Source organism: Arachis ipaensis, chromosome B09, assembly GCF_000816755.2.
Source record: "Arachis ipaensis cultivar K30076 chromosome B09, Araip1.1, whole genome shotgun sequence".
Lineage (NCBI taxonomy): Eukaryota > Viridiplantae > Streptophyta > Magnoliopsida > Fabales > Fabaceae > Arachis > Arachis ipaensis.
In genome coordinates, this window is record NC_029793.2 from 6,159,256 (window position 1) to 6,178,713 (window position 19,458).

At 30.7% G+C, this 19,458-nt stretch overlaps 6 protein-coding genes across 9 annotated transcripts in view; all 6 read left to right on the forward strand.

Moving 5' to 3' along the window:
- LOC107617019 (putative F-box/FBD/LRR-repeat protein At1g78840) overlaps positions 1-19,458 on the forward strand; it is an 83,024-nt gene that overhangs the window by 3,500 nt on the left and 60,066 nt on the right. The window lies entirely within an intron of this gene.
- Positions 66-19,458, forward strand: part of LOC107617024 (putative F-box/FBD/LRR-repeat protein At4g00315) — a 62,332-nt gene continuing 42,939 nt past the window's right edge. Inside the window, exon 1 of one of the 2 annotated variants that reach the window (XM_021111646.1) lies at positions 66-158. The gene's annotated coding sequence lies outside the window, so the exon portion shown is untranslated. The remainder of the gene's footprint in view (positions 159-19,458) is intronic. The other variant, XM_021111647.1, reaches the window with a different exon arrangement.
- Positions 1,242-3,311, forward strand: LOC110266698. 2 transcript variants are annotated; one of them, XM_021111655.1, is made up of 4 exons: positions 1,242-1,523; positions 1,658-2,016; positions 2,129-2,320; positions 2,975-3,311. In XM_021111655.1, exons 2-4 carry the CDS (start codon positions 1,726-1,728, stop codon positions 3,179-3,181), a joined length of 690 nt encoding a protein of 229 aa, XP_020967314.1. In that variant the 5' UTR covers positions 1,242-1,523; positions 1,658-1,725; the 3' UTR covers positions 3,182-3,311. The 2 variants fall into 2 exon arrangements, with proteins under 2 accessions (XP_020967314.1, XP_020967313.1); XM_021111654.1 differs by having other exon boundaries at positions 1,242-2,016.
- The window catches only part of LOC107617023 (F-box/FBD/LRR-repeat protein At1g78750), a 99,614-nt gene continuing 92,690 nt past the window's right edge, over positions 12,535-19,458 (forward strand). The window contains exons 1-2 of the mRNA XM_021111638.1: positions 12,535-12,739; positions 13,133-13,767. Coding sequence (XP_020967297.1) covers positions 13,144-13,767 — 624 coding nt within the window. The 5' untranslated portion in view covers positions 12,535-12,739; positions 13,133-13,143. The remainder of the gene's footprint in view (positions 12,740-13,132; positions 13,768-19,458) is intronic.
- LOC107617021 lies at positions 13,766-15,163 on the forward strand. Its single transcript, XM_021111656.1, has 3 exons — positions 13,766-14,362; positions 14,450-14,644; positions 14,813-15,163. The coding sequence occupies exons 1-3, from the start codon at positions 14,078-14,080 to the stop codon at positions 15,014-15,016; spliced, it is 684 nt and encodes a 227-aa protein (XP_020967315.1). The 5' UTR covers positions 13,766-14,077; the 3' UTR covers positions 15,017-15,163.
- Positions 15,774-18,099, forward strand: LOC107614736 (F-box/FBD/LRR-repeat protein At1g16930-like). 2 transcript variants are annotated; one of them, XM_021111653.1, is made up of 4 exons: positions 15,774-17,295; positions 17,383-17,571; positions 17,696-17,978; positions 18,056-18,099. In XM_021111653.1, the coding sequence occupies exon 1, from the start codon at positions 16,039-16,041 to the stop codon at positions 17,098-17,100; it is 1,062 nt and encodes a 353-aa protein (XP_020967312.1). In that variant the 5' UTR covers positions 15,774-16,038; the 3' UTR covers positions 17,101-17,295; positions 17,383-17,571; positions 17,696-17,978; positions 18,056-18,099. The 2 variants fall into 2 exon arrangements, with proteins under 2 accessions (XP_020967312.1, XP_016172361.1); XM_016316875.2 differs by lacking the exon at positions 18,056-18,099 and having other exon boundaries at positions 17,696-18,035.

The window sequence follows — 19,458 nt, forward strand, 5'->3', positions numbered from 1 at the left end:
TAAAAAACTTATCCAAATAAACCCTAACTCATTAGTAATAGAAACTATATATAAAGCGAATTGAAGAGTAATTTAGAATTGTTGAGTGTTAACCCCTTGCGGTTACTTCTCAACAGAGGAGTCGGAGAGACATTGAACGAAGCGGCAAAGTTTCTTCGGTAAATGCATCTTCCTCGTAGCATTTTAGACCATCTCCAGTAGGGAACTCATCCCAATTCCTGTTTATGGCCCACCTGTCATAAAAAGTAGCTCCACATCAGCTTTTGCATTTAATTATTTCAGATTTTATATTATTATTTTTTTATAATAATTTGCCAAATGACAAGTTATTATTGGTTAATTTGAGTCCCTGCTTAGAGGGACTCCCTTACTTTGATCCTTGTGCAGGAACTCACTCCTTTTCTCCTCCAATGGTTAGAGTTCCTATATGTTAGAAAAAAGTCAAAGAGGAACTCACCATTGGAGGTGCTCTTAAACATATCTTTCTTTCATTCTGTTTGTGGATCTTTTTTCTTTCTTTTTTTTTTTTGTTTTATTTTGCTTCTCGTAAGTCCTTGATGTTGTTTATTTTCTGAAAATTCTGGATGGCAATTTTACATATGGTTCGGTTAAAATAAAAGTTGTTTGTTCCCATTTTCTACCAGGTGCCATGCTGATTTAAGAGTTTGTTTTTTTGGTGTTTAGACTTTAGACATTAGATCCTTCCGTTACTCAGATAAATCATTTATATTGACATGTAGAACTCTTTTTTCAACTGCTTATGATGTTATGAAGGAATGGACCGAATATCTGTTCTGCCAGAAGCTATACTTCATGACATTCTTGCAAGGTTGCCAGAAAAAGATGCTGCTAGGACCAGTGTTTTCTCAAATGAATGGAGGGATACATGGTATTCATTTCCCATATTATCCATTCGCGACAAAATTATTATTGGTTCTTATAGTCCTCAGATAATTAGCAAACTAGACATACTAATTGGCTATGTCATGAGAAGATTGTTGAAGCTTCGTGACCAAAGCTTAACAATAAAAGTATTTAAGCTCGACATGATGCCAGAACACAATAAGTATATGTCCCATCATTTTGATCTTTGGATGAACATGGTTAGCGAAAGTTGTGTGGAAGTACTTGAGCTTTGCCTCCTATACTCTGCCACCTATCGTGGACGGCCTGATGGCACGGAGTATCGATATGATCAATATGACTTACCACTTTGTGTCTTTGAAGTTAGATCTCTTACTAAGTTGGTGTTGAAAGGAAAAATAAGACTTAACCAGTCATTCTTCAATCATTCTATCAAGTTATTTTCACTGAGAACACTATGTTTACGTGAGCTACTCCTTGAAGATAAAGGAATTATTGAGCATCTCATTTCTCACTGTCCCCTGCTTGAAGATTTAACTGTATATTGTTGTTTAGTATATAACAGGAAGAATCCATTTCGGAACAAACAATTTCTGGAATCATTATTCCTGCATGGTCTACAAAAGCTAAAGGAAGCTGATATTCAAGGAATACAAGAGGTATATATTGATGCTCCAAATCTTGAGAACTTACAGTTATGTTCCTTTCCCTTATTTTGGATCTCCGATCAAATTGAATTTAGACAGTTTCACAAGATTGAGATGTTTGCGTCTGTGGAACACTGATGTTACAGACAAGTGGTTACTCGATCTATCTCATAAATTCCCTTTCCTTGAGCATTTGGAATTGTGTTGTTGCTCTATGTCTGAGAGAATTACTATTTCGGGTGCTCAACTCATGATCTTGGAGTTTACAAATGACTCTGACTTGAAGGAGGTGAATATTGATGCTCCAAATTTATTATCATTTGACTATTGCGGAGATCACAGAGCTATTATATCTTTCCTAACAAGTTCTGATCATTTGGTATTCAATGCCTCTCCTGTCCATGAATTTACGCATGGTTATTATAGCTTGAGGGAATTTATCCAAAACATTAAACCACAAAAGGTTTTGGCATCACTCTCCCTCTCTGTCTATCATTCGAATGGGGTAAGTAGATTCACTAGCTAGCTAGCTACTTGATTCATTCATTGTGTTTGCTTGCATATCCATGTTCCAATTCTATTTATTTATTTGCTTTTATGCATCATGATTTATGTAGATTGAACAGAATTGTCTGAGTATACAGCAAGTTTCATCCATTCCTCCTAGTATCAAATGCTTGGAATTGGACTCTTCTCCAAGAAACGAAACTCTTTATTTCCGTTATATGGATTGGTTGCTTTTTTGTTGCTGTCCAAAAACTATTTCATTCGTCTTCCAGTATGAATGTGGCCTGAAACCATTCACTGTGGTATGCTTATTAGTTTTCGACTTTTTACAATATTTTTGCGAACCACTCACAACCCCTGCATCAGACAAGGTTCTGAAAATTAGATAGTTCATTATTGAATCGGTAAAACTGCATGTTTAAATATTTAATTGAAGTTTAATCAGAATTGAATTAGATATTATAATAATATATTTTGTATAATATATATATATTTAAAAAAAAAAGCTTTTATAAAAAGCAACTTCTAACAAGTTTTTTCCAGTAAAATTTTGAACTGATTCAACTTATTTAATGTTTTTTTGACCTTTTTATTGATTTTTATCGAATTTTTGTAATTGATTTTCTTATCTGAATCAGTTACCAATTTTTTATTAATTGGTTAAACCAACTAATTTGATGTAGTTTTCAGAACAATACTATTGATTCTCGGTTAACAATATATATAACCAGGAGAATGTGTCATCTTAATTTTTTTTTCCTCCATTATTTGGTAAAGTGTGGATTCTCACTTTATATTTGTTAAATGGGATCAAGAAAAAATATTAAATGGTAAAAGATCACATTTTATCAAATAATAATTAAAAAAGAAATTAAGAGGATTCACACTGATATAAAAATGGGGTGCAGTGTCTCTAACTCTAACTAATTATATTTGTTGTTTCGGAAACACAACAGTTTATCTATGAGTTGCTGATGGGCAGAAAAAAGCAGGAGTTGTTTGACTATTTTGGTGATACAAAGTGTTGGTGGCATGACTTGAAGATTGTCAAGGTCACATACTCATTCAACGTTGACGAGAACGTTGACTTTAAGACCACGCTAAATGCATTATTATTGCCAACTGATGACCCGGAATCTGTTAGTTTTAGCTTAGAATTATAATATTCTTATTATCAACTGGTACATATTCCTAATTAGATTTACAATTTTGATGTTACCACCAAGCAAGATTTGGGTATTGTATTGAGTATTTTTCTTCCAAGGTTTTATACTTACACCAATTAATATTTTATCCCTTGTTGATTGAGTTTTATGATCCATCTAACACTATAAATTATTCGTCTAAAATTTTATAAATTTTGGAAACAATTTGATATTTCATCCATTTATTTTTAATTAAAATAAAATAATATTCGGATGATTTTTTTAAAATATATTTTTATAAAATTTTGCAACAATTTAGTTCGGTATTCTTTTTAAGGAAAAAGTGAAAAACAATTCAAAACTTTTTATCATTTTGTTCCCTCTACTCTACTAAACATTTACCTAAAGAGTGAATTTTACACCAACAATATTTATATTTAGTTTTTATTTATCTTGAAAATTTATTTTATCAAACTTTATACCAAACTTTTTTTTAAGAAAATTACATTTTTAATAAAACTTAATGATTTTATTTGTTACTATGCAGTATGCACGACGAGAAAAAGAAAAAATTAATATGAGAAGAAAAAATATAAAAAATAAATTCTAAACGGTCTTGACTATTATAGTATTATCTTAAAAGACAATAAAGTCTTTAATAAAAAAAAATACTCTTTTTGGTTCTTAATATTTTTTTTTATAAGACTGATAAATTTTTTTGTTAATATTTTTTTTTGTATTAACGGAATAAGTCTACATGACATATTAAACGATTGATTTTTTCATTAAAAACTAACTAGGATTAATAATTTTTTTTGTTAGAATCTCATTGTCTTTTAATGATAATTGACAATGCCGTTTAATTTTTATTTTTATTTTTTAAATATATTAGTTAAATTTGCTGTGTAAAATTAAAAAATATTAATGATTTTTAAATTATTTTTATTTATAAAAATTAAATAAAGGATATATTAATAATTAATGTGTTATATAAGTATATTTTGAAGAGATATCATTGACAGAGAGACTAATCAGTGTCACAAAATTTAAATATCAAGGGTTGAAAAAAATGTTTTTTATTCAGAAACCTTGTAATCCTTAAAAAAATTATGAGGAATGAATTGGATATTTACTCAAAGATATATAAAACGACAGTTGAACTAGGTTTGATGGAAACTAGATCAATGTAGTTGGCCCATAGGTCAGCTCACTCGTCCGCTTAAGCAAGTGTTGGGAGTTTGAATCCCGTCTTGTGCATGCTTGGTTTAATGTGGTAGGTTTTGCGAACTTCATGGTTTTGGTATATATAAGTGTGGCTGCTGTTTATGTGGAAGGCATTATTAGCAGCTTGTGTTTATGAGGAAGATGTACTATAAGTTATGATACATGGCAAAAAAAATGGAAAAAGAGTAGCAAATGCAATTAATTTAATTTGAATTTTCCTACCACTTATAGAGGGTAAACTTTCATCCCTATAGCAAATGCAATCAATTTAATTTGAAATTTCCTACCATTTATAGACGTTCACAAACATTTTTATAACCTTTTAAATTCAGAAATTATTTGAACAAAATTGTAAAAAAAGTAAATTGAAAATTCTCTTATACGATACTCTGTCTTTTGAAACCTTCATCGACATTTTTTTTTATTATTGGACTAATAAGAGAATATTCAACTAAAGAGTTTTTTGACAAAGAATTCAATCCTTATATTGATGCAAGATGGTTGAATATTAGTTCAATAAAAAATTAAAAAAAGTAATTATACTAAACATATATATAAAAAGAGAGTTTCTTCCATTGTGAAAATTTACGTGGCATGAACCCCAACCATTATCAAATCTCAATTCCTTCTAATCATTGTTCTAATAATTATCATATTAATTAGTGAAAGTTTATATAGGTGCCTTGCTATTAGGGTTTTTAAGTTGTGCCGGAGTTTGCAAAAAATTCTTATTTAGCTAATTAAAATCTCTAGAGTATCAACAGTATTCACAATAACAGCTTCTGTTGTTTCACAAAAACGGTTAGAAGATATATTGAATTAGAGAAAGAACAGGTTATAGTTTTTGTTGATAAGGACATAAAAAAAAATTGGATTCATGTGCTAAAATTTTGATCAAAAAATTATTGGCTGACAGATCATTCAATGCAGCTACATTGGAGGTTACTCTAAACACAATTTAGATGCAACCAGAAGATTTCTGGGATTTAGATCACGAAAGTAACAAATTATTCCAATTTTTTTGCAAAGATAAAATTGAATTGTTCAAGGTGGAGAAATAGACTTTTTAGTTGTTTCAAAATCTATCTACTTAATATACTAAAACTGGGTTTTCCCCCAGCTACTAAAGGTGACGTGTTGATCTCTCATACCTCCGTTTTCCCTCCAAAACGAATAAAATTTTTTTTCTATTCTAAATTATTTTATTGTAATTATATTATAATTAATACTAAATGAATAATATATAATTATACTAATTTAGCAACATATCTTCATTATAATTATATCAAATTAATATTTAATGCACTATTAAACTACTTATTAACTATTAATTAAAAATACTTTTAATAATTTTAATGATAATAATAATATCAATAATAGTAATAATAATAATAAAAAATCTTTGTTACCCGATTCACCTATATCAAATAATTTTTCTAAATTATTTTATAAAAAATATCTTTAATATAATTATATTGTAATTAATATTTAATAAATAATATATAATTATACTAATTTAGAAACATATCTTCATTATAATTGTATCAAATCAAAATTTAATGCATTATTAAAAAATTACCTTAATAATAGGTAATTTACATATTTATTTTTGTTTTACTAAAGTCTATATATAATATTTTTCTGTGGTACATGAATCTAAATTTGAGAGTCAACTCATAATTTTATATTTATTATTTTTCTTTTACTACTTTCAAAGAAAAGTGTTGAGTTGTTTTTTAGTAGATTTAAATTATTTATTGTTTATTAGAGAATTTTGTGCATTAGAATTCTCTAATAATTTATTATTTATTTTGAGTTAATTTTGATATGTTCTTACTTGACAGTAAAACAACATATAAAAATTTGTTGGTGGGTCTAAGTATTATTAAGTTATTTATGGTCACATTGAGTATATATGTTTGATTTATTGATGAAAGTAGATTACTAAAACCAATTAATAACTATTTTAGAATTAATATATTTAACACTAGATTAAGAAAAAATAAATAAATCATAACATATTATATTTTTATTAATCAAATTATTATAATTTAAATTAATCTTAACAAAATAATTTAAAATTATAATTTTAATCTTATCACGTGCATGGCATGGCACGGGTTAATTGTTCTTCATTTTGAGCTGATTTTGATATTTTCTTACTTCACAGTAAACCAACATATAAAACTTTGTTGGTAGATTTAAGTATTTATGGTCATATTGAGTATATATGCCTAATTTATTGAAAAAAGTAGATTAAATAACTATTTTATAGTTAATATAATTAACATTATATTAAAAAAAGAAAAACAATGCATACAAGTTATTCTTTTATTAATTAAATTATTATAATTAAAATAAAATTTAATATAACAACTTAAAATTATAATTTCAATCTTATCACGTGCATGGCACGGGTGATTAAACTTGTTATAATCTAAATCTAAAAAGATGAAGAGAAGATTTATTGGTCAATGATGTAGAATTCTCTCATGTTCCTATATAGACACAACTGTAGAGTTTACTGGAGGAATATAAAACCAAAGAATTAGAAAAAAGAGTAGGAGAGATGTTGAAAAAGGTGATAGATGTTGCTGTATTCTCTATGAAAAGAAAGGAAGGGAGGATTTTAAAAATTCAAGTCTTGTTAGACATTACAAAATCCTTGAGGAGGAAGTTGAAAGTCTTGGAAAGCAATAACAAAATTATTGACTTTCAACTCAAATACGAGAGAATTGGTAATTTTTTTTATTGTTGTGGGTACATTGGGTATAAGATTAGGACATGCTCAGAAAATCTTGCAAATATGATGCAAGTAGGAGAGGAAGAAGCGGAATGGAGAGCATGACTAAGAGCAGACCAATTCAATAGGCGAGTGGAGAGTCAAAAAGAAAACAGCATCCGAATCACCTCAATGCTGCGCAGAGAGACATGCATAAAAAGAAGAAACCAATTCCGGTTAACCTAATCAAAAAATTTGCAAGTTTTTCTATTTAGAATCGGAAAAAGATTATAGACTGATTGAAGTTTATCCAGACTTTATCAATTCATCCTCATCCAAATGTAGGAAAGTTGCAGAAGGTGACAATGCCACTTTGTCTAAAGACTCCACATGATTAGTGCATGCTTACTAAGTTGACCACCTCTAAGAGTTCTATATATTCTCACAGTGGTTTAATCATTTTGCATCAAGTACGAGCGTAGGCTCAGTTGTCTCTTAGGTGTCGATCTGTAACCAGTTTCTTTGTTTTTCTCTTGATAGACCTTTGTTGCAATAATTTGTGTATCTGTGATCCTTCTTTTGCCTAATTAGGATCTTTTGCTATGCTTTGGTTGTAAGTTAAGCTTATACGGTATCAATGATACACGTTTGCCTTTGTTGATTTTGAATTTTAATTCAATAACAATGTGGCCCTTTCTAGCGTATTCACAAGATTCGCATCTTTTACTACCATTGTTTGCAATCGTTTTATTGTTATAATGGTAAATTAGAGCTTTTGTGTGTTATTAATTTTACCATGTTGAAATAAATATTTCTATAAGTATACATGGCCGCAACAATAATTAAACCAATTTCATTAAACTATTGGAAGAAAAGCACATCTTTTTTTAAAGATGTATTTTATATTTCATGAACTCTCGAGATTGTTATAGAGTGGACTTTGAATTAATAAATCAATTCCGCTACGTTATTAACAACATTTCTGCCAATTTCTACCAACTCTTATTTATGACTGTGTTTAATGAAAGTGTCTTTGTGGATGCATCTAATAAAAATATCTTTTTTATGGCTGTATCTAATAAAAGTGTCTTTATATATATATTTTCTGGATGTCTCCTTATACATGTGTTTAAAATATAATAATTAATTATTGTTGACAATAATATACCCTATACTTTTCCTTAATAAATTCATAGTATCATTATCTTATACAAATATATTCTGCACTTAAAGTCATGTTTTCCTGACAAAAATACGCAATCCTACACTACTGACAACAACTCCACTCACGCTTGCAGTTATACTTGACAAGAGGGGGGAAAAGACTTGCAAAAATGCTTGGATTTAGAGCTGGTACCCTTTTGAGATTCACTGTCTCATCCTCTGATATATGAGTCCACTATGTCAAGGTCGTCCAGAAATGAACCATTCACCCATATTGGTGTCTTTCATTGAAGCATGTTTAATTGTTCTCTAGTATTCTCATTTAGCTTCCGTTTGTTTTGTCTATGAATTGTGTCTTCTACACAATATGTTCTGCATATTGAATCAATGTTACCATGTTTTCTACTACTAAGTAAGCTTAATTGGTGTTTATTGTGTTGCTATCATATTTAAAATTATTATCACAGCACTAGATATTAGTCATGAAGAAATAATACATGCAATTAATCGTGATATTAATTGGATTCAAAAGGATTATATATTGAGTTTTTATTTGTAGCAACTTTTCATTTTCCTTTCCAAAAATACAAAAACCAGTCCTTTTTTTACTCTAAAAAACCTCAAAAATATGAAGGAGGACTCCTGCATTACATAGCAGTATAGCACAACTAAAAATTTCAAATGCCATAAGTTTTTAAAAACCGCTTCTTATATTAGTTCACTAATGGCACTTATTTTGTGCATGCAGCATATGTGTTAGGGTTCCATTCATATAAGATTTGTATGTGCATGCACCACCTCAAAATATACTGTTGTATTTACTCATTTCTGCTGCGTCTTTTATTCCAACTTAGCCTTTTTTAGTAACTACAATGCAACTTGGTGATGAACTGCATGACATTGATCAACAATGTCGTGTGTTTTACCTCCCTATTGACCCATTTGTGGTATACACTAATCAGAACCTTCATTCAATGACTTGCTTTGGTTCATTTATGTCTTAATCTGGTGTATTTCATTTTTCAATAAATGTGTATATATATATAGATCTTTTACCATTTTTCAGCTATATTAATATGTTGTATCTTTAGCATTTATGTTTAACAGATCATGCATGGTATTCCAAGCCTATTCTTTAGGAAATACAAAGAAAATTTAACACACACCATGCATGCACATAATGGATTCTAATTGGAATCATCTTAAGTTCAGGATCATTAAGGGGGTATAATACTGCTTATATTGTAGACGGGTTTCCTAATCTGGTTCATCTCTACCGCCTTCACATTGGAAGAACATTAAAGCCGAGATACCTTTTCCATGGAGTTTTTTTTATGTTATTAAAGTGAAGGATCACAAACTAAGTTCAGTTGGTCTAGTGATTAGCTGATTAGTCTACTTAAATAAGTGTTGGAAGTTCGAATCTCGCTATGTGTATACAACAATTCATTGACTAACAACAAACTTTTAAACACAAAAAAAAAGTTAAGGAGTTAGTACTTTTATTGAAATCTGACCAGTACTTAATCATCAAAAAAATAAATAATTTTATACTATTAAATATTATTTTATACTATTAAAAATATTAATAATAACTAATTGATAACTACACATCACAAATTCTGCTGCTGCTAGTGATCCTCTATTTACACATTGACAATTATATGTTGCGTTGTCCATATCAACAGCAAGAAGGGACTAAGGGTTTTGGTGCATAATAATGCAAGTACGTCTACGACGACAACAATAAATAATGTTGCCTATAAGGAAGTATTCGAGAATCTAGAATGATCAGTTACAAACGGTAATATATGGTATCCATTTCAGTTGCTACTGCCAAGGACTATCTGATCAAGACATTTTCAATCTAAAAAGTAATAAATAATAAAACCAGTTGCATAATTATTATAGTTTTGTCAGCTACTCTGGGTGTATTAAAAATAACTCAATACCATTGTATAAACTTCATCTTTCAATACAACACATGTCCAATGTATATCTCATGTTCGTGCAACGTACGGATCGCTGCACTGGTTCAGTGTATAATAGTGAGTTATTGACTCAAAAATCAAAATGGTACACACACTCGTAGGCCGTAGCACTATCAACATGATCATGTATTTCCAATTTTTTATCATATACTTTTTCTATATATAATGAGAATTAAAAAAAAAATTAGTACATAATTTTTTTATTAAAATATAAAATAATAAAAATAAATTATAAACACAAAATAAACAAATTAGTTATACTTATTATTATTAGAATAAGGTCACAATTAGGTTTTTGAAGATTTTGATTTCGAACCATAGTTATCAGAACCAAATCGGTGAGGTTACTGAGTTATTGGATTACTGGTTCAACCGGTGGATCACTGGTCGAACCGGTTAACCCGGTATAATTAATTGATTTAAAAATTAATGACTTTAAAATTAAAATTAATTGAATATAAGTAAATAGAAAATTGCTATATGTATTATAATTTGGATATGTATTAGTAAAAAGCAATGTAGCTTGGTGGTCAGATTGTCCTTCTTGCAACCCTGGAGTGAGGAGTTCGAATCCTAACAGCTTCGACATTTGGCACGCTGGAGCTTATGGAGACCATGGTGGACTTGCAGAAACCAGATGCATCGTAGCTTTGCCTTCAGTTGGGATCAACCGGTTCGGTTCGGTCCGATTTTCACCGAATTTGGCTGTTTTAGCCGGTTCGTTATGGGTTCAACCGGTTCGTTCTGGTTCTCTGCCTTGAACAGTCCTAACTTCGGACCAGACCGATGTAGAGTCCGGTTTACCGATTTTCCGATCGAACCGACCGGTCCGGTCTGATTTTTACAACTATGTTTCGAACTAATTAGTTTCTAAAAAAGTATCAATTTAATCTTTTAGAATAAGAGTGTACATGGCCTGGCCCAGTTTGAAGGTTCGGCTCGGATCTAAACACTTTAGGAGCTAATTTAATGTGATTTTATCGGGTCTGGGATCAGATAAGGGTCTCAAAAATAGACCCAGTCATTATTTAGAATTGGATTCGGATCAAGACAAACCCGACTTCACTCGATTCATGTGCACCCTAAGGGGACTAAAGGTATATATGTTTTAAATTAATTCCAATATTATGTTATATTAATTATAAACTTATTATTTTATTTTTAATCACACTTAGTTGAATTAGAAAATAGATCAAAGAAGTACGAAATTAGAATTTTATGGACAAATTCAATTTCAAATATGGATATCAAGTTCTTGGTAACAAGTATGTTTTTTTCTTCTTTATAAATAAGTGCATCATAATTTTTTGACATAAAATTTATCAATGACCGAACTTCACCGATTTAGACTCCGTTTTAGTGTGATCCGAAAGTAGTATGATTTTACTGGGTTTAAGGACGGTAAGGATCTCAAAAATAGACCCGGTCATTATTTAGGGTCGGGTCCAAGTCAAGACAAACCTGGCTTCACTTGGCCCATGTACACCCCTACTCCAAAATAGCAAATGATAGACATATGATGTCCTTCTATCAATTTATCAACTAAAATTTAACAGTGATACTCTATGGAGAATGGACACTTCGCTGAGTTGCCGTGCTTGCGTGTCGGACACCTTTTGGACACAACACTTGCCGACCCTCGTCCAACATGTGATGTGTCCAAACCGTGTCTTAATAAAAAAATAAAAAAAATTTCACTAAACACGCTTGGACACACCTAAATACCATTACGTGTCAGCGTGTTCAATCTTATTCTTGACATATATTCTTGAAATAAATTTAGATATAGTATATATTATTATTTATTATACCAAAAAATATTTTAAATACTTGATATAATTAAAATAAGATATTAAAAATAATTTAAAAAATTAATTCATATTTAATATCAATAAAATATCAAAATATAATTACGATTTATCTAAAGAATACTTTATATTTTATATGTATGTGTATTTCCGTATCTTATAAGATTTTAAAATTCGCATGTCGTTCGTGTCCTATATCCGTGTCAGTGTCTGTTTATCATAGGTGATACTTATATCTACGGTTAATTTCTTTGGCGTGTCTATTTATAAAAGATAGTTATGTAGATAATATTTTTAAACCAAAACATCACTTATTTTAATAGAATTGTAATAAATAGAGAGCACTTAATAAAAAAATATGAAAATTCAAACTAAAAATTAATTAGTCCAAAAGTCAACTTTTTTTTTAGATTTAATGGTCATTTACTCTCATTAATCATTATTATTATTAAGTGAAGACTTGCTTGGAAAACCGAAACGGCAAGATCCCCTGCCTGCATGACGCGTCCCTGTCTCTCTCTATTAATGGTGTAAGATTCAATTTCTTTCTCATTCTCACACTCTCCTTCTAACACACTGAAAATGGAAGGCTGATGATACCCTAACCCAGTGACCATAGACGGCTAGACGTGTCTTCAAAGGCTACAACACTCGTTCTTCGGAGAAGGTAAGTCTTATGTCCTTGCTGCTTTATCTTTTTCCCCCTCTTAGTGAGATTGTTGAATGAATGAAAGTAGTACCACATTAGTTTGGTTCATGTGTGCAAGCACTGTTTGAAAAATAGCTGTTCAAATTATGGTTTCTTTCTTATGGCATAACTTTATTTCCAACATTATTTGCTTTTTACGAGCTACCATGTTGAATTAATAGGTTTAGCTTTGTAAAATTTTACGAATTGCCATGTTGAAACTCATTCGTAACCCTAGTCCCTAGATCCCCGTAGTTCGCAAATGAATCAATTTGGTTAATATGTGTTTTTCATTTGCTCTTTAAGCATGATTTACTATTGTATTTTGTGTGGTGTCTATTTATGATATTATACTTGCTCCCAATACTGCAGTTGAGAAAAAAATGGACCGGTTCTCTGCTCTGCCGAAAATTATACTTCATGACATTCTTGTAAGGCTGCCTGTCAAAGATGCTGCCAAGACTAGTGTTTTGTCAAAGGCGTGGAATGACACATGGTTTTCATTTCCCAATCTATCTGTTTGCAGCGAGGATTTTTTCTCTGAAGATGATGTACCCGCAGGAAATAGACAAAGGTTTAGGAAATTGGACATTCTCATTAACTATGTTACAAAAAGATTGCTGAGGCTACGTGACCAAGGCTTAGCAATAAAAAAATTTAAGCTTGATTTGCAAAATTTAGACGACCTTACGCATGTGTCCCACCATGTTGATCAGTGGATACAGATGGCCTGTGAAAGTGGCGTCCAAGTACTAGAACTTTACCTTAATGATGACTGTGTCAGATGGTATGAACTTCCACTTTGTGTCATTGAAGCCAAGTCACTTATTGAGCTGGAGTTGCTCGGGGGAATCAAAATTGACCAAGAACTTCTAAAGCATTCCATGAAGTTTTCTTCCGTGAAAATGCTATTTTTAAGTCGTGTACTTTTCACACATGAATCGGCTATTGAGTATCTCATTTCTCATTGTCCTCTTACTGAACGTTTCATCATGGGTGTTTGTTACATATATAACCATCTAAGCAGTGGACAGGATCGAAAAGGTGGAATCATTATCCCTACAGGGTTTACAAAAGCTCAAGAAAGTTGATGTTGAAGGAATACAAGAAGTACATATTGATTCTCCAAGTCTTGAGGAGCTATGCTATCAAGCTTGGGATCTCAATGCACCGTTCAAGCTGAATTTTGATAGTTGCACAAATTTAAGGTGTTTGGAATTAAGCAATTTGAAGAACACTGCTATTGCAGACAAGTGGTTTCTTGAACTGTTTTCTAAGTTTCCTTTTATTGAGAGCTTGAAACTATTTGATTGCTCTATGTCTGAGAGGATTAATATTTCGAGTTCTCAACTCAAGATCTTGCAGCTAATGTTTTGCTCTAAGTTGAAGGAGGTCAATGTTGATGCTCCAAATTTGTTATTATTTGACTATCGTGATGATGACAAACCTGTTATATCTTTTATGAGAAGTTCTAATCAACTTGAAGTCAATATTTCTACCAATGTGGATTTTCGGCACTTTTATAGCTTGAGGGAATTTACCCGGAATATGCCACAAGTGATTTTGGCATCACTTTCCCTCTCTATTGGACAATCATTTCCTGTAAGTATTCACTTGCTACTTTCTTGGTTCTTTCTTCATGCATATTGATATGTGGCTATTTTATTTTATGTACCCTGAATTGTGTAGGGTGATGATCCATACATGCCTGCATTGCTAGTTTCCTCCACTACTCCTCCAAGTATCAAACATTTGGTGTTGAGAGAATATTCACCTCCAGACAGTGAAGCTCTCTATAGCCAGCTACTTATGAATTACTTGCTTTCAAATTGCTTCCCAAAAACAATTTCATTCATATATCATCGTCGTTTCTCATTCATTGAGGTATGTCATTCATTATCTTCAGATTTTCTGTTTAATTCTACCATTTACAAATTAGAATTGTACTTTCATTCCAGCAGTGTCTTCAACATGTCAAATATACATATCTTTATGCTTTTTCATGAATATATTCTTTCTAATTCCACCGCATATTTTGCAAAAAAACAACAGTTCTTCTATGAGAAGCTGATGGGCAGTGAAAAGGGAGAGTGCTATTGCAGTTCAGGTGATAGAAAGTGTTGGTGGCATGCCTTGAAGATTGTCAACATCTCTTGTTCATTCATGACTGATGAGAATGCTGACTTTAAGGCCATGCTAGATGCGTCAGCGAGATCTTTTGAGGAGAAAACTATCACTTTTAGCTTAGAGCTGTAATCTTGCTCTTATCAACCTTTGAACATTCCTAATTAGAATTAAAAACTTTAATGTTGATGCTGAGTTACATCTATTTATGTATATTGAAGTGGCTATTATATAACAGAGTACTATAATGGAGCTAATGCGTTTAACTATTCACATTAAGTTTCATGTCTTTCTCTTCCTCTCTTTTATATAAGTATTAAGTTTTGGCAAGTTTGAAATTACCCTTAAATTTAAAATCACCAATTTAATTATACCAAAAAATAATTGATAAATAAAAAGATCTTTTTGTACGAAATATTCAAACATAAAATTATTTTTTTTATAAAATCTTTTTAAAAAAATAACCCGAATAAAGATATTTTCTCATCAGATCACCAAATAAAACCTCTCCTTTCACTATATAAAGTGAGTGTAAAACGGAATTCCTTTTTAGTAATAAAAGGGATAGAGTCTGACAGGTGCACTTTGATTTTTTTATATTAGTTTAACAATGGTATTTTTCTAGAAATTGGGATGTTAATTTCAAATGTGGTATCGTTTAATTTGGAGTAGGATCCGATTTCTGTATGTTTTACGATTTTAAAAAACACTAAAAATTACAATGGTTGAGTCCATCAATCATCTTAGTTCCATAGAGAAAAAAATTAGCCCCTTGTTCTTTCTTTTGTCAAAACATTATTTCACTTCACATAATAACAATAAATAGAAAAAAAATTTGTGATGGAGATCTAGATAGGTTCCCACATTGATCTTTATATTATTATTATTATTATTATTATAGTATTTTATGAGTTTCAGATGGGGCATTTTGGGTCATGATGAAAATTTGATGAGCAGTTTATGAATTTTACAATGAAAAATCTCATCACTGTACTTAGTTGAAAGTCATTCATAATCATAGATCCCTAGATGAATCATTTTGACAATAAACATGTAATACATGTGATTTTTTTTTTTTCTTTCTTGGCATTGAATGAGTTACAATTATCCATCCATGATATTATACTTGCTATTAGTACTGAAGCTGGGGAAAAATGGACCAAATATCTGGTTTGCCGGAAGCTATACTTCATGACATTCTCGCAAGGCTTCCGGACAGAGATTCTGCCAGGACTAGTGTTTTATCAAAGGCTTGGAGAGAATCATGGTCTACGTTTCCGATATTGTCTATTTGCAGCGATCAACATTTTAAGAGTCAAGATGTAACGGTAGACAATTATCATAGCAAAATAGACAAAGTTATTGACTATGTTGGGAGAAGATTACTGAGGCTCCGTGACCTAGGCTTAGCAATCAAAGAATTCAAGCTCATCATGGACTATGTAGACCATAAGTGCATGGCCCACCATGTTGATCTATGGATGAAGATGGCTATTGAAAGTGGTGGCGAAGTATTACATTTACAGCTCCGCCTCCCTGGTTACTATGTAGGGAGATACAGTCCGGACAGGCTTTATGAGCTTCCACTCAGTGTCATTGAATCCAAATCACTTACTAAGTTGGTGTTGATAGGCGGAATCAGAGTTGAGCAAGCATTCCTCACCCATTCCATCAAGCTTTACTCAGTGAGAATAATAAAACTATGCAATCTACTTTTTGCACATGAAGGGATTATAGAGCGTCTCATTTCTCATTGTCCTCTAATTGAAGATTTAACGGTGGTCGATTGTGCTGTATATAACCCTCCAATTAGCGGAATTCCTCAAGTGTTTGCGTTCAGTCTTGTGGAATCACTATTCTTGCATGGTTTACATAAGCTCAAGAAAGCTTATGTTCAAGGAATGCGGGAAGTATATATTGATGCTCCAAATCTTGAGAGCTTACGTTATAATCTTCATCAAGATGCATCTTTCAAGCTGAATTTAGATAGTTGCACAAATTTGAGATGGTTGTGCTTATGGGATTTGAAGAGCATTGATCTTGGAGACAAATGGTTTCTTGAACTATTTTCTAAATTTCCTTTTCTTGAGAGTTTGAAACTAGGCAATTGCTCTATGTCTAAGAGGATTAATATTTCAAGTGCTCAACTCAAGGTCTTGAAGTTATCATACTGCTCTAACTTGGAGGAGCTTAACATTGATGCTCGAAATTTATGATCATTTGCGTATGAGGGTGTGGGAAACAACCAACCTGGTATATCTTTTCAGAAAAGTTCTAATCAATTGGAAGTCAATAGTTTTTTTACGGTTGTGGATTTTCGGGACCTTTGTAGCTTGAGGAAATTTGTCGAAAACATTAAACCCCAAAAGATTTGGGCATCAGTCTCCCTCTTTATCTGTTGGCCGGTTCTAGTAAGTATACACTTGCTATTACATTGGTTCATTCTGTTTGCATATTTGCCTATTTTATTTATTTGTTTGTTTGTCTGAATTATGTAGATTAAACCAGAGCAGGGTGCATTGCAAGTTTCATCTATTCCTCCAACTATAAAACGCTTGGAATTAGAGTTTTCTCCGAAAAATGAACCTTCCTATTTCCCTTTTATGAATTACTTGCTTTCAAGTTGCTGCCCGAATTCTATTTCATTGAGTTTTCGCTATTATGTTCATAGTAAAGCATTCATTGAGGTATGTCATTATCCTCCAATCTTCTCGAGTCTTGCATTTACAACCACAACAGTACTTCCATCCCAGCAGTGACTGTATAATGTGTTCTTTCTAACTCCATTTGTTATTTTGCAAAAAACAACAGTTTTTGTATGAGACACTGATGGGAAGAAAGGAAGGGAAGTGCCACTGCAGTTCAAGTAATACAAAATGTTGGTGGCATGCCTTGAAGATTGTCAAGGTTATTTGTTCGTTCAAGGTTGATGAGAACGCTGACTTTAAGACCATGTTAGATGCATTGCCAACATGTTATGTTGATGAAAATATTGGTTTTATCTTAGAATTGTAATCTTTCTAGTATCAACTGATAGATATTCCTTATTTGGTTTAGAACATTGGCGTTGCTGCTGTATTAGGATAATTAGTATGTATGTACTTAAGCAGGTGCTTACACGTATATATCAAATGTTCTACAACATTTTCTCTCTTTATAAGGTAACAATAGATGTGAATGTTCATGTTTAGAATTTTCTCTTTTTGCGAAAAAAATATAAAGTTAAAAACTAATTCCGTAGAAGCAAATGTAAAAGTGTGTTTGAAATGTCATATTATTATTAAAATATACTAGATTAAATTAAAAATATACTAGATTAATATTTAATATACACAAAAATTAAAATAAACTAATTATTATTTGCTAAGCTATTTATTAGTTTCTTCTAACTCTGTATACTGTGTAAACTATTGCCTCACTAAGTATTCTATTTATTTTGCTATGACTCTATCAGAATCTGAATCTCTCAAATCCTTTGTCATTCTTCCCGAAAATGGTTTGACATAAATTAGTATTACATGAAAACACAAAATAAAAGCATGACATAAATGATACTGATTACTGCGGCCAACTTAATATAAGTCCGTGATAATTTTGAAGTAATTAATAATTAAGAGATTAAAATGAGCGTTAAAATATTTATGGATTGAGGTGATATAAATTGGCTCATTTGGTCCACCTTCTGGTTGTATAGTGTTATTGCTCACATTTCAATTATCCATTTATAACTTTTATGATTTGTTAATGCTATACTTGAAATCATAATCCCAAATTAATATATTTTAAGAGTTTAATTTTTATGTACTAACTATCGTGTAATCATAACCGTTCTCTTAGATGACTATTAATATAAAAGGTAATTATTTTTGTTAATATAGCCATTATGTGATTAAAATGGTTTTACACTGACAGTACACCAAAATTAAATTTATATTTTAAACTATAAATCATAAACTATAAATTCAAACTTGATTTTATTTTGTTTCACTTTCAAATGTTTTTTAATTTTTACTTAAGTCTTGGATGCTTCTATTATTTTTAGTTTGAATTTTTATTGATATTTAATTATTTTTAGTAGTTTGTTATTTTTAAATTAATTGATTGAAATAATATTATTCTGTAGATTTTTTCTTTATATATATCTCCACTGTTTTTAAAAATTCAATTTAAAATTATCTTTTTTATTACCAAAGATAGGAGACTCGAACCCGCAACCTCTTAATTGAGTATGGGGAGACTATGCCATTTGAGTTATTACTCATTGGCTCAATTCAAAATTATCTACTAAACAAATTATCTACCAATTTAATAAATTTTATATGAGCAATATTATAAAATTAGTACAATTTTTTTTCAACAATTAACTAATAATATTTAAAAAAATTGGTTAGAAGTATAGTGCTAGATTGCTAAACTAAAAATGTTGAATTATTAACTAAAAGTATTGACCAATATAACTTAAAATTACTAGCTCTTAAACTTTTTTCATTTTATATTTATAAAAAAGTTAAATTATCTTTATATAGTTTCTTCATATTTGTAACTAGATGTTTACACTAAAAAAGTTTTCAATT